The sequence below is a fragment of the Channa argus genome, chromosome 18, assembly GCF_033026475.1.
Source record: "Channa argus isolate prfri chromosome 18, Channa argus male v1.0, whole genome shotgun sequence".
In the NCBI taxonomy this organism is placed as follows: domain Eukaryota; kingdom Metazoa; phylum Chordata; class Actinopteri; order Anabantiformes; family Channidae; genus Channa; species Channa argus.
The window spans coordinates 14,425,531-14,440,922 of NC_090214.1; the positions used below are offsets into that span (position 1 = coordinate 14,425,531).

Below are 15,392 nucleotides of genomic sequence, written 5' to 3' on the forward strand. Positions count from 1 at the left end.
GCACACACACCTAAAACATCCACCCTGTGGCTACTCCACTCCACTCCTCCCTTCTTGTATAAGACCAAGTCCTCATTTAAGCCAATCCATGCATATGTCGCTAACCCAATTTCCTTTAACCCATGGCTACTGTCAGTACTGGGGAAAGAAAGAGGCGATGATGACTGAAGAAAAGGAAAGTGATAAGAGGAGCATGTTATTTTCTTCTGTCACCGTGAGTATAGGACTGTTGACTCATTTTTTTTTTGTCTAACTGTCTAACTGTGTTCACCTGTTAGTAAAAATACAATAAAGCGTGTTGCCACCTCCTCCCTTAAAGCCTCTACACCTCAGAGTAGGAGGAGGTGTGTTGATCATAGCTAGTAAAATCCAAAATCAAATTAGCTATTGTCAGCCATTGAAAGTACTAACAAATTTATGTTTCAGGGTCCACTCTAAGGCTACTCGTGTTGTGTGAGCAGATACGTGTTGGGTCACAGGATCAGACAGAACGAAATTAGAGCCAACATGAGCCATGGTTTACTTTCTCGGCTCACAAACACTACATGGAGATGCAATGAAACTGGAAACACTTCCCTTGAATATACATCAGCAATTAGCTCTAATTGTGTTAGTGGCTGGTAAATGATGGAGGGCAGTGCTACAAGTGAGGTGCAGATGACCGAATTCATTACAGCAAATAGGACTATAAAGATTAATAACCGAAAAGCAATGAGCAAATGAAGATGCAGCATTTAGCAGAATGTTACAATGAATCTTTTCTGAACAGTATTTTTGCTCCATCCTAGCTTTTCTCCTTATCGCTAACTTGACCATTGTAGAAACTGAAATAGACGTACACACTTAGGGACACTAAGGTGATTTTTTTATCTAACAGAAACAATTTTAATTATGGTAGCATTTTGGTAGAGATGGACAAAGTATTCAAGAGGTCAGGAAGATTGCAGCCACAAAGAGGTTTTTTGTCTTTTCAGAGTTTGACAAATTATAGCTTTTTCTCCTCACCTAACTGTGAATCTTACTAGATAGCATAACTGACCACAATGCAAAAAAAATGTAACCAAAAAAAACGTTAGCTGTGTTACATCAAATGTTTACACCCCAGTATTTTAACATTTCTTTTTTTGAAATGATTTGACGAAGAAAAATCGGTGGCAGAAAAATTGGGACACTAACCTAATTATTGCATATGCACTGGGGGGTTTAATTACTTGATGGACTAGAACACTGAAAGAGGATTGTTGTGGTCATTATGTTGTGACTTAATGGACTAACTGAGATAGAGGTTAAGATATATTGCTGGAGAAAGAGACTTACAAAATGAGGAAGTATATGTAAGGTTTTTTTTAATCTGCATGTGTTTGTGCATGAATATGTGCAACTGGGTCAACACAATCAAGTCAATAAAGAGCACCGCCCAGAGCAGTCTTCTGTCATGAAAGTGGATCATGATTGATCAGAAACAGCAATCATGCCAAAAAGACGCACATGTGCATAGACATCTTTACACACACACACACACACACACACACACACACACACACACACACACACACACACAAACACACACAAACACCATACAGAATTGATGAAGAACATTGTGCATATGTGGAAAGACACTAAGGTGCTCAAATAAGTAAAAACAGAAAGAGTTGGTCAACATGTAAATCATATTTAGGTACTCTTTGAATATGAATACTCTGAGTAAATAGGTCATGCCCTGAGTGTCTCCAAGGTAGAGTTTAATTTGAGATTTTACAGAAAAGGCTGCATTAGTCACTCACAAGCACATTTAATATCACTATACTAAATATGCGTCTGCCATATTCTCATAATTTGACATATTTTGGACTGAAATTGTATATAGAGGGGACAGGTGGTTATCAAAAGGGCTCATAAGGATGTCTGCATAAAGGAGAAAAGTTTCAATCATCTGTTGTGATGCATAACTGACAACAGGCTTATTGCAAGAATATTCATAGTTAACAATCCGTGGCAGCATCTTTTACATAAATCTAGCAGAGCCTGGTTAGAAAAAGGTTATTTAAATCCTCTAATATTGTAAAAGCACTAAGTCTTATTGCAAGATGAAGATAATAATAATGACACAAATAATTGGTAGGGGACCCCTTGTAAGAATTTAAAATAAATGATGTTGCAAATTAAAGAAAGAGACTGATTCGATAAAAGGCTATCACCTCTCACAGGTCATCTAAACAGGAAGCAAGACAGCAAAGCTAAATTGTATCAAAGGAAGTGGCCATCAACACCGGAAATACATCAAAAACTGGAGGCCACCTGCACTAGAAAGCACACAAAAACAGACTTCTACCACCATGCTGTTACCTTAAGTTCACAGGGGTCAACATTTAGCAAAATGAAATATCTGAAATGTAATAATCAGATGAGCAAATATGATACAAAATATGAAAAAAAAACTCTCAAAACACTTGGTTAATATACATTTTCCCACATTATAAATGTAAATATTTAAAACCTGACCTAATTTAATGTATGGTTAGCTGTTAGCAATCACCACAAACCTACACTAATATACTATATACTCCACTACTGTGGAGTTAATTGTTCAGAGCCCTATTGTGTAGAATCAGTTAAGAAATGTGCATTATTTCTTCATTCAAGAAACTAATTAAGGCTAGTATGTGTTGTGCCTTCACCCCAATACATACAAAGGCCCACACTGGCACCATATGCTGCTGCAAGAGAACAATAATGAAGGCAATTTTCACCTACCCATTGTCAGAGAGCTGAAACAACAACAAGCTTGGAATCATAGTCAGATGCCTAAGTTTCAGTGTTACAGAAGAACGCAACACACTTGGTCTGGACTTAAGGCAACTATTTGTGTCCTTTTCAAACCCTCTCATGACACCACTTGCATACTACCCGGACCCCCTAAGACCCCTTCATGGAACAGCAACAAAGGGCCCAACAGGCGCTTCAGTAAAACTCTCTAGGCTGAATACTAATGCCACACTTCTCTCTCTCACACACACACACACACACACACACACACACACACTCACAGATGAAGTGCTCTTCTTAAGCAGAAACGTCTGTAGTCAGAGAGTGTGACCAGTTTTGTACACAAGCTTTTCAAGCACAGGACAGACAGCCAAATTAACAATCCCAGCAAAAGTATAGGACTAACTGGGACACTGAAAAGGTATCCATTATTACTTACTTCTTGGACTGAATACAAATATTGCTTCTTTTAAAAACCCCTGAAGTGAGAGTACAATAATATTTAATACCGTGAAATCAAAACAAAGTGGACTTTGCTAGGCTGAATGCGTGGTGAAACGGTACACTTTGTGTGTATTATGTGACGGTTAATGTACAGAGACAAAGTCAATGTTTACAATATCTGTACATTTCATGCTGTTTAACAGCCATATTTAAAAATAGCTACAGTTTGCTGTATAATAGTATTTTTACACAGCTATGTAGCAATTATGCTATTCATATAGAAAATAATAAAAATTTCAAGTAATTTATCGGCTTCCGTCAGCAGAAACAGAGAATATAAAGTAATGAGGTGTACTAAGTTAATTTAATTATGCATCCAATCAGGATAATAGACTTGAAGTCTTAAATCAGGAGTAATATTGTTGATATTATAGAGGCATACAGAGCTTTTACTATGAAACACAGCCATATACCTAAATGTTTGCTTTCATATAATTCTATCAAATATTGTTATATACAAATATGCCTTTATCTAAGTAAATTAAAAGGTATAAGAATAGATTTTATCTGGTGATGTTCTGCTTGCACCAGGACCACATAACTCAACTGTTCAGGAAATTTAGAACACATTTTTAAAATGTTTTTTGGAAAACATATTTTCTTCCTTTGCCCAGCCTCCACTGGTTACGTAACAGAGCAACTCTCTTCACCCAATAACTATACTGTGTAACCACTGGTCAAAGGCATGTGAAACAGTTCACTTACTGCTAGACTTTCTAAACGTCAGTTCCCAAAAATGTCTGTTTATAACACAGGTAACCTCCGTAACAAAACTGAAAAGTGAAATATGAGCATGTATTAAATCAGCCGACAACCAGAATCAGAATCATTGTGTAGGAAATCAGCATTGGCATTAAAGAACAAGGAGACGAGAGTACACATTGATGGCTTAGTTTGAGGGTTGTGTGCATGTGTGTGTGTGTGTGTGAGTGTGAGGTTGAGTATGACTGGTATGGGTATGAAAGACTGAAAAAAGTAAAAGCCACAGAGCATATAATTCTAATCCGTTTTAGCATGAATCGGCCCATTTTAGTATTTCATCCCAGAGGACCACACAGTGGATAACCAGGATATACTGTATGTGTCCGGAAAAGCTAACATGTTAATGGATTTTATGTAGACAGAAAGGTTTCCATTTTTGGGAAGGGGATATATTAAAAATATGAAGTGACTTTCTAGTATATTTACTGCTAAATAGCTGGTATCTTTTTCTTTCAGATTAACATAACTATCACAGTCCCGTGCTGGTTCTTGTGTCTGCTACCAGCTTTACTCATGTCAATCGCATTTGATTTTACAGGTAGCAATCAATAAGCCCAAGACAGCAGTTCAGAAATTAGAGCCAAATAGTTGAGCTACATTAGATAAATGAACAGCTTAATACACAAGCGATATCCCTGCTACCAAGGTAAGTAATTGGCTAATTATCTTTACATGGTGTTGAATTAACTCCATTCATAATATCAGTTCTAAAGTATTCTGTTAAAAACAAGGAAATGCTAATGGAGAACAGTATTATTTACTAAATTACACAACTAAAATGGCAACACAGCCTCTATGCTGATCAGGAATTGTGTCTGACCTTTTTATCCATCATCAGCATACTCTTCATCAGCATTGTCTAATTGATTAATCACAAAACAGACTGCTACATGCACTGTTTTGAGAAAAAGCTTCCAATATGTAAATTTTGAAGTTGCATAGCTAAAGCTGAAGAGCATTAACAGCAATAAATAAGCCTTTTATATTTTTCCAACTATAGTTTTAGCTTATTCTCAGTCATCAGACAAAGCGTATTAACATTATTGTCCTAAAAAAAGTGAACCTCTTCCCGGTGTTACATTACAGTATAAACATCCTGTGCTGTGCCTCACATTAAGAAGAGCAGCTTCTTAATCACCTGTCTATTTGCGGAAACTAACTCATTAGCCTGTAGTATTTAGCCAGAGGAAGGAGGCTTCACACAGGAAAATAACAATCTGTGGCAGTAAAACATGTTTGGCCCTGACAAATTCAGTATATCCCATTTATTTACATGCATTTTTATTTATAAATTTTTCACCCATAAAGTGCACATTTTGTTTTTAATACCACTGTAAATTAAAAAGGTACTATACTTTCTTGTGCTATTTCATGATGGAGTCCTGTTATTTATTTTTTCTTTTACCTTTCATTAACAAGAACATCTCTGAAATTATTTCAACAAGCTCACAGAGCAACAGCTGTCATGACAGGACCAGTTACTGCAAAATGTGCACAGTAAAAAAGTCCTACAGTTACAGAAAAAAACATTTAATATTTATGAAAGTTTTAGTTTTATTATATTAAAAAACTCTGTAAAATCACAAATGTTTAGTGCAAATTAGCAAACGCACATTTGGACAAGCCAGCTTCATTTTGTAATAAGGTGCTGTGGACTGATGAAACAAAGATTGAGCTGTGGGGCTGTGTGGCCAGTGCCGGTACTGGGAATCTGGTTAAAGTTGAGGGTCGCATGGATTCCACTCAATATCAGCAGACTCTTGAGAATAATGTTGAGGAATCAGTCACAAAGTTGCACAACAAGACAACGACCGACTGCTCAAAATCTACTCGGGCATTTATGCAGAGGAACAAGTACAATGTTCTGGAATGGCCATCCCAGTCCCCAGACCTCAATGACATCTGTGGGGTGAATTGAAGCGGGCTGTCCATGCTCGGCAACCATCAAACCTAACTGAACTGGAGATGTTTTGTAAGGAGGAATTGTCCACAATACATTCATCCAGAATCCAGACACTCATTACATCTAGAGGCTGTTATTTCTGCTAAAGGAAGCTCTACTAAATATTGATTTGATTTTTCTGTTGGGGTGTCCAAATTTTTGCACCTGTCTAATTTTGTTTTGATGCATATTGAGCATTTTCTGTTAATCCAATAAACCTAATTTCACTACTGAAATATTACTGTGTCCTTCAGTTATTTGATAGATCAAAATAAAATTGCTTATCCAAACACCATAATATTTATAACTGAAAATCATGGACATTGTCAGGGGTTCCTAAACCTTTGCATACAACTGTATTTAAGACTTGGACTCCTAATTCTACAAAAATTAATAATCATTGTTTTAAGCTAAAAACATGATTTTTAACATTATGTATAAAGTTAAGTTTATAGCTTGGCATGATTTTAATTAGTTTTATACTGTATTTTAAGAGACTTCTTTTTTCTTCAAAAATGAAATTATTTTACACTCTTGATCATGAGTTGACACTTCATTGAAGGCGTTTGATCATAATAATTATAAAAATCCATAAAATAAAAGTGTTTTGCCACTGAACTATTAGTGCTCTCATTTTATTAATTTAGAAAAATCTGTAAATTAACAGTGTTTCCTGTTAATTAAATTAAATTCCTTAAATTCTTTAAGAAACTTTCTGTAAATGTGTGAAGTATTCACACCCCCTTTAAATTTTGCAATTTTTTGTTGAAGCATGTTATTAAGTTACCCAATTTGACACCACCATGTAGCGTATAAATGACCCATCACTGACGGTCAACACATTGGCTGGTTTCTTACAAGCACAAGCAACACAACACCCATGCAGATGATTGAACCCCGAGCCCCCCTCACACATTCTGTAATACCCAAAGCCCAAATGGTACATTCCAGTCTAAAGCTGGAATGTGATAAAGAGACTTCTGTAGCTTTTCACCACCAAAACACAGCGGTGTGTTATGAGATGAAGCCCCGACATTAGAGGTCAACCTCCCTGCTGACTTCCAGGAACCACATTCTCTGTTTTAGTTTATTTCACAGGAAAATTAAATCAATTCATCTCTGTCTTGTACTGCCAGGAACCATATATTAGACAATTTGTGTGGTTTTAAAAGTAAGAGTTGTTCTGATCAAAAGAAAATTATCTTGATGATGTCCTCTTCCATGTACTTTTGAATGGCAATTCTACTATATGTGTGTGCATGTTGTAAACACAGCATTTATGGTAGCAGGTGGCTTGTGCTTTGGTTTTTATTAAATGAATGACTTCTGTTGCACAGTGCAACAATAGTCGGTGGATGATGTGGACAATAGTGGGTGGCAGGGGTTGTGTAATGGGGGCGATCACATGGCTGAGTTGTATTGTTGCATTTCCTGCATCTCTTTATTTCTCTTCCTTTATAGAACATAAATTCCAGAACATTAAACATAATGCTTTTCGGTGATGGAATGTGACAAGAAATTACTCTTTGACCTTGTGAATTGCTTCATTCAAACATTTTTCTTTCATTGTCTTTAAAAAAGCAACACAAGTCTTAACATGATATGGTAGTAAAAGCCTTTGATCCTCTGCATTAAAATGAACTGTGTGAAGACAAAGGTAATTTGAAAACCCCAGCTTTCAACTATACTAAACCAAGCCTAGTTTCAGACCTTTGAATTGACATAGATTTAATCAGTGTTCCAAATGGTTTAGTTTGGTGACCCAGTTGGAAACATAGCTGAGCCATTCAAAGCTTTGTAGGCAGGATTAAGAATAAGGAAGCCATCTTCCTGTGCCAGATTTAAAATCCATTGTAATCAAGAAGGCACGGACACAGTTATACAGTATATGTATATTAACATATATCAGTGATGGAAATGATTAACTTGAGTTACTGAAACTGTTCCTATACCCTGGCTATATGTTGAAGTGTCTCTGGGCAAGACACTGAACCCCTAACAGCCCATTCCCATCCCCAGCTGTGCAGTGCCAGTTCAAGCCCGGTGGAGATTGTGGAGGGTTGCGTCAGGAAGGGCAACATGCGGACAATGATCCACTGTGTCGAAAGGACAAAAAATAAATACAAATAATGATAAAAAATTATGTTCATAATAGTAATCTTCAAGCAATACCAAACCTGTATCAAAAAACCAACTCTAGGCTGATTTTCAATCAGAGCACTTGTAGAGGCTCAATTATTGTACATTTCCTTCTTTAAATACATGATGATTGGTGTAAATTTTATGACAATTTAAGATTATAACAACAGCATTTAGATGCTGTTGAAAGGTGCCTTAATCTGTTCAAATGTGTTGTTCTTTCACTGTATCAAGGTTCTGTCTTTGCTGTACTATGAAGGAAGAAGTAATGAGAAATAAAACAGAAGGCCTTAGACACACACAGACACCACTGTGTCCCTTCACCACTTTTAGCTGTCATCCAATCACATGGGTAATACCAAAATAGTCACAGTGTGTCATTCACACCCAAAAGATCTACTTAAAATTCCAGCTACTTCAGATATGCACAAACATGAAAAGGCTTTTTATAGATGGTAGAGAAATCATTTTCAAGGCTCAATCTAATAGCTGACCTGGGGGGCATTCCAGATGATTTACAATTAAAAAGACCTAAGCCACATGTTTTCTTCCTTTTTCATGTTATCTACTGATTGTCAGCTGATACCACACAGAGAGATCTAATAGGTTACAGTACAGGACTGTACAGTACTATAAACCATCCACAACAGTGAATTTTGTATCAAACAATGGTGTCAATCCGAAAACATAAGGCAGAGTATCACTCTCTTCCTGAAACAAATCCAGTGAACGCCCATCAACAGATCGGCCATCGGCCAGTTAATGTTAACAACAGTTAGAGCCACGTGACGTTGAACAGACTTCCTACTAGAATCTTCTACCTCCCTCCCATGTTCTCCTCACTTGCTGCTCCAACTACCCCCACCATACATGCACTAACCATTACCATTCTTTTTACCATTGTGTCTTGTAACCAAGTCAGCCTCTCTTATCTCTTTTTCAGCACCACAATGCCATTTCCACCACCTGTGCAGTCTTGGTTGGCAAGATTTAGCACCATCAACAACACTGCTTTTATGTAACCTGTGATTATTTTTGTTTGTATATATATGTGTGTGTGTGTGTGTGTGTGTGTGTGTGTGTGTGCGTGCGTGCGTGCGTGCGTGTGTGTGTGTGCAGGCGTGCATGTCTTTATGTCCTTGTTGGGACAAATATAGTTTTGAATCAGGCTGATTCACACAACTTCCAGTGGCTTTAGGGTTAGGGTTACAATTAGATTTAGGTCAGCATTAGGGCAAGGGCCTAGGGAATGCATTATATCATTGAGTGTCCTCACAACTATAGTCAGACATGACTCTGTGTGTGTTTGTGTTTTCTGGGAAGAGGGAGAGGTTTGGAGGAAGAAGACATCATTGATAAGTTTGTTGTTCCTGCCAATGTTCTCACAGACTCCACAGTGGTGAGGCAAGGGTGGAGACAGAAAATGAACTTCCACAAGACACACACATACACCACAGAAACACGCAGAAACCTTGTGCTACACTAACAGAACCTGGGATCTTACATATAGCAGGTATGGCTATGGCTTATTATTGACTATCTATTCGAATGGGAGAGCAGATTGTAGTTTTTCTGTCCCTGAAGCTACCCGAGGTTATTGGCAACACTCTGTCTGAATTGGCAGTTCGCTGCTTTGCTTCCTTGTTTCCAGAATCAGCTAGAAATTTCAAATGGTGACCAAATAAAACAGTGAGCATGGTTGATGAGCTAAAATAGCCAGTGGACAATAAAAAATACTTCACCATGATTTGTTTACCCTTACTGATCAAATCTAACTAGAATCTCATCAGTAAATTCTTTCTCTGTAAAAAATGTATTGCATCGTGTAAAAAAATAAATAAAACTGATTTGAACATAGTGTTAATGTTTGTTGCTTCATCTTATCAGATTGCTGTTCCTTGTCTGTTGAGAACTACAAAGCATAAACTGGTTTCAAAGTAAATAAATCAGTAAAATCCAATTTTGAATAGAAATGAACAAAAGAAACACTCTTAATTTCTGAAACCTAAGTTCATTCTGTTCTCATTCCCAAGGCATCAAAAAGCGCAACTTTGCACAGTCCTTTCTGCCTTAAATAAGGACGCTTAAGTTACCTGTTCGCCTCGGTGATTGACGCTTGGAGCTTTCAGTATAATCTATTCAGTATTTGATACCTAAATGAATGATGTGATAAGAAGAGGAAAAAGACTCATAGTGAGGTCCGGCAGGGCAGTTGATGGCGCAACAGGACTTTTCTGCAGTAGACCGGGGTTCGACTCTAGTGCGAGACATTGTGCGCTTTATTGATGACTGTTTCACAATGTGGTGCATGTGGTTACTACAGAAGGAAGCAAATGTGTGCCCTTTTCACTGTTTGTAGCATTTTGTTTTAATGTAATTTTCCTTTTAACTTCAACTTAACCTGACGTTTTTGTGCCTAACCATAACCGTTGTTGTGTTTTAACGTAACCTGGCCCTGAAGTTGTCTCCCTAACCTTAATGTAGTTTCTTCTTGTGTATATAAAGTCCTTCCTGTGGCATCAAAGGGTGACACTCTTGAAGCGTTCAATACTGATGCTAAAGTGCACCTGAGCGTCAATACTGGACGCAGTTGTTCCCAGGGCGTCAAATAGTGGCGGCAAAGGCTACCTGTGGTGTGACACCTTTGGTATTGTAACAGCTACACCCAGGCAAAACGTCATAAACCCCACAGTGAAGTGAAATCATAAAGCGTGACTGAAAGTAACATGCCCAATGTAAGTTGCTTCTTCAAGTCAAATTATTCTGACAACAGCTGCAAGAGTTACTCTCATTAAATACACCAAATTTAAATGATGCATTTAGAATAAGCTGTCCTGATGATGTAGGCTAAAAGATGGCCCAGTTGAAACACAGATTATTTTTCCATACTTTTTCTATACAGTGCCAAGAGTAAAAAGCATACCCAGCAAAGTACACAACTGAGCATGGAAATGTTCATCCCCCATTGACAAGAACATGCTCTGCCACTTGACCATGACCTAAGGTTTTATGGGGGGGACTACAAAGCAGCTGTATGCTAATTGTATGTCAGCCTGAGTAAGCAACCTTTTACTGCTTACTAGTAAGCTATGGTTAAATGAGCATTTTAGTGAGAAAATAACTGAAATTCCAGTTAAACAGCATTGCAATGCTTGCTTTTATATGACAGGAGACAGCAACAACAAGCCTCTCAATAATAGGTTGTTGGTAAAGTGATGCAGAGGACAAAAATTAGCACAAGGAGACAGGGAGAGAGAGAGAAATAGAGACTACTGCAGCAAGCTGTCTGGTCCACTGACCTCCTCTGGAGGTCTGCAGTATCCTGTGTCCTCCCCACTTCACAGTCAATCAGTGTAATTAACGCTACAGGCTCTCTTTTTATTAACTGGTACAGAAACACACACGTAGCAGACAACGCAGTTAACTAGGAGGCAAATACAACTCAATGGACCCCAAAGAACACACACACCTCCACCCAGACTACACTTTCATTGAACATCCTTCCCCATGTTATGTTCCGTTTAAACACATTTCTCTGGTGTTTTCAGCACTGGTTTTGGTCAAGGTGGTGAAAGCTGTGTAAGTGCTAAGCAAAAGCGCTGATCTCCTTGAGCTCCTTAGCACCGATTTATTAACAGTTACTAACCGGGATTAGTTTTTGACGACGGAGGCGTAACCGAGCTGCTTACCTCTAACTTCTTGTGTCTGCTTTGTCTTCCCCTTCTTCTTCTTCTTCTTCCCCTTCTTCTTCTTCAAAAATTACCTCGAAAAAAAAGGGTAGCGGCAGCTGCTGCACCACCGGCCGGCGGCACGATGAATGAAACAAACGCACAAGAGAAGTCACGGGACGGATGCTCGTGCGCTCTCAGATGTAGCTGGGGTGGCATTGAGCTCCTTTTACGCGCCAGCTTTCCAACCGACGGCTCCCTCCCCTTTCTTCTCCTCCCCCTACACACACACACACGCTTCTCTCCTTTCGCTCTCTCTCTCTCTTTTTTTTTCTAGGCACGCGCGCTGAATAATGCAGGGCTCGCGAGGTCCCGGGAGTGTTTTCTATCCCGTTCCAGAGACAATCAGAGAGCGAACCGCCTGCGCGAGCTCTAGCCAGGCACAATGAGGCCAAGCCGCGCGGATCAGGTTACCGCCGTCCTGCCTTTCATTCATTTATTCAGCTGCAAAACAATCTGACCGCAGCCCAGTCAGGCCCCCGTCCTGCCTCTGTCTCCCCACCTCCCTGTCTCTCCACCACCTGCTCCAGCAGCCCCTCTCTCAAATGTGCTCAGGTGGCGTTTTCAGGGGAACAACAAACACACTCAGAACTCTCCAGAATGGGAATAAGCCTGTTTACTCTTGTCGTTTACTCAATTCACGCTACTTTATGCTACTCCAGGCAATTTAGACAGATATTTAAGATTCGCGTTCACGGCATGAGGAAACCATATGTAGCTCATAATGTCTTCTGTGACTTTGAAGCCTGAGAAAATGACCCTGGTGACATAATCCGTGTTAGCTGTTGGCAGCATGGTTGTGTTACAAACTGGACCTAATGAGATGAGACTTTCTAAAGCAAGACTTCGTCATCTTGCATCATGGGAAGTGTAGTGCTCTTGGGTTTTGGCTCTTGGCGCAAATGGCTCTTATTAGTAAACCCTGTAAATAAAACCCACAGACAGACACAGTGAATTAGGATATAGAGTGGATATAGAGGATATAGAGTGAACTATTTATTCAGTAGCGTTCTCAGGTCAAGCAAACATATTAACTTATTCTTTTTTTCCGTCTTAAGGAAAAAAAGACATCATATATGCTAAGGAAGGGGCCATCAATTAATATGGGATTATGGGATATTTTGACTTACCCACTTGAGTTCTATACTGTGCCTACATACTGTACACAACTGATATGGAATGAAAATAAACAGCAATAGCAAAATTATAGTAAAAACATGACACATACCTTTGACCCGTAGACTCACAGTCCTAACTTGTCCTCGTTCTCTTTGAACGTTAATTACCTTGTTCCCTCCCACATTTTGTGATTCCCATCTTTCTTGACCTTTCCTTTTTCCATTAAGGTAAAAAAACTGGCTTGGAACAATCCAACCAATCTCATACACACACACACACACACACAAACACACACCACTTCTGTGTGTGGCAGCCCACAAAATGGATAATCGAAGCCAGGGACCCTGTAATTCCCTTTATACTAGGTGAAAAAATTGTCCCCTCTCTATGACAGGGTTATGAAAGGTTTTGAAAGTAGCACAGGTAAAAAAATAGGTGAGTGCATTTTGTAAAGAATATCTCGTAGAAAACACTTGCCTAACCTTAAAAACAATTGGATTTAGTTAATCCCACCATTATTTTTTGATCTAAAACCCAGTCCCGCAGTTACACATTACTTACCATGGCAGTGTAGTGATGTCTGAATGGAATGGGAGGTTCTTGTCCATTTGCTGTTGTCAAGGCAACGCCTGGTGTTTGTCCAAAACCTAAAGTAAAAGAAAATTGGATAAATTGTTGTTTTCTTCTTTTTAAGTACTTTTATGAACTACAAAAAATTGGCTCTTCTGGTTTATAACCTGCTTTTGGAAGGAGTTTCATAAGCACCAACAGGATGGGATGTGTGAAGGAAAAACATGAAATTGTAACTTTCAAGTGCAAAATTGACATTGAAAAGCAAATGATGCAGCCATGCAGCTGACCTGTAAATATGATGGTATCAACAGCTAGTAACTATAGGGCACAACCTGTACGTATGCTTTTATGGTGTATTGTAATCTGTAAATCAGTTATAGTCATAGTTTACATTGTTTGAATCCTAAACTTTTACTCTCTGACAGTATTTTTTGTGTTGGTTTTAGCCTTATTGTTTATCTTTAGTTAATCATATATTGAATCATATCCTCCTCAACCTTCTGACACCCACATTCACTGCAGCTAAAGTCATAATACTGCAGTAGGAATAATTTCACTCCAATAGATTTCACATTAAAATAGCCTAGCTAATGGTTATATAATAGAGGTAATACTAGGTGAAACTAGCACAACATGACAGTTTGGTAGTAGTATCAGTACTAATACTGTAGTAGTGTTAGTAGAATTGATAATGTGTGAAGTGATAAAAATGTAGTAAACCTACTCCTACAATACTTTTTACCTTGTTTCCATACATTATTATTCTACTATTATTGTTCTTCATGCGTAGCGTGAAGCATGTTTTCCAATCTTGACACATTCTATCACACATTAATCTGTCGTGTGTGTGTGTGCATGTGAGACAGTGTACACCTTTAGTTTCTGTTAAAGAAAGGTTGTCATTGTCTAAAGATAAATCAGTTAGTGTTGTTATCATGGAAAACACACCCAGCCTGCGTGCTGGGAAAGAGGGTGACGGAGCAAGAGAGTAAGTGGCCTAAATACTAGTCCCTGTTTCAGAGGCTGGTTGTCATGGTGTCTCTAATGTGATCTTTTATCACCTTGTATTATGTCTTCTGTAGAAATTTGTGTCATGCTTCTTTGACTGCCTACCCCAGAAAAATAACACCCTGGCGTTAGAGATAAACACGAACTAACAATGGAAAAATAAGATGAGAGCTCCAAAGCCCCTTCCTTAAAATCTGCAGTTTGCTACTGTTAAACAATTTATTGTATGCAAACTATTTATTAAATGTGTCACTTTCCTCTAGTGTCCTGTAGAAAGATTGTGGCCACCTCTTGGTTCACGCAGTGTGCGTTTGAATGTGTGGCAGTAAAATAAATGTTCGAATTATCTGTGTGGTAGCATTGTTTTTTTTTATATTTAAACCATTCCTTTTTTGTTGTCTGTTAATTGCAGTAGATTTTAGTGATGGGACATGAAATGATGCTACATGATTCATGCAGTACCTAAAACTGATATCAGGGGGGCGCCTCAAGTCTTCTGCAGAACTAGGGCATGGGTGCATCAAGATTTATCTGTATCTATTAGTCTACTGTAGCTATTTGTTTACTTTATTTACTTTCCTTCATTCTATCAGCCGTTTTAAACACAAGTCAAGAGTTATGGTAGGAGTTCTTAACTTGATCATACTTATGTGGACTCATTAGATGCTACAGCCACAGTCCCCACAGGAATGTTGCAGTATTATGAGAGCTATTTTTCATGAGCAAAGGTATGGTCATATTTTTATGATCCATGTTCTCATACAGTCTTCCCATATGCCTGTTATTAATATTTCAAGTAAGAACAGGCTGATGCCAAAGTGCACTTTATCAATTTTTGTTAACATACACAT

At 38.4% G+C, this 15,392-nt stretch overlaps 1 protein-coding gene across 5 annotated transcripts in view; it reads right to left on the reverse strand.

Annotated features, from left to right (window-relative positions):
• LOC137103734 (PALM2-AKAP2 fusion protein) overlaps positions 1–15,392 on the reverse strand; it is a 70,193-nt gene that overhangs the window by 15,944 nt on the left and 38,857 nt on the right. For all 5 annotated transcript variants that reach the window (XM_067484351.1, XM_067484349.1, XM_067484348.1 and 2 more), the window contains one exon: positions 13,522–13,607. In XM_067484351.1, coding sequence (XP_067340452.1) covers positions 13,522–13,607 — 86 coding nt within the window. The remainder of the gene's footprint in view (positions 1–13,521; positions 13,608–15,392) is intronic.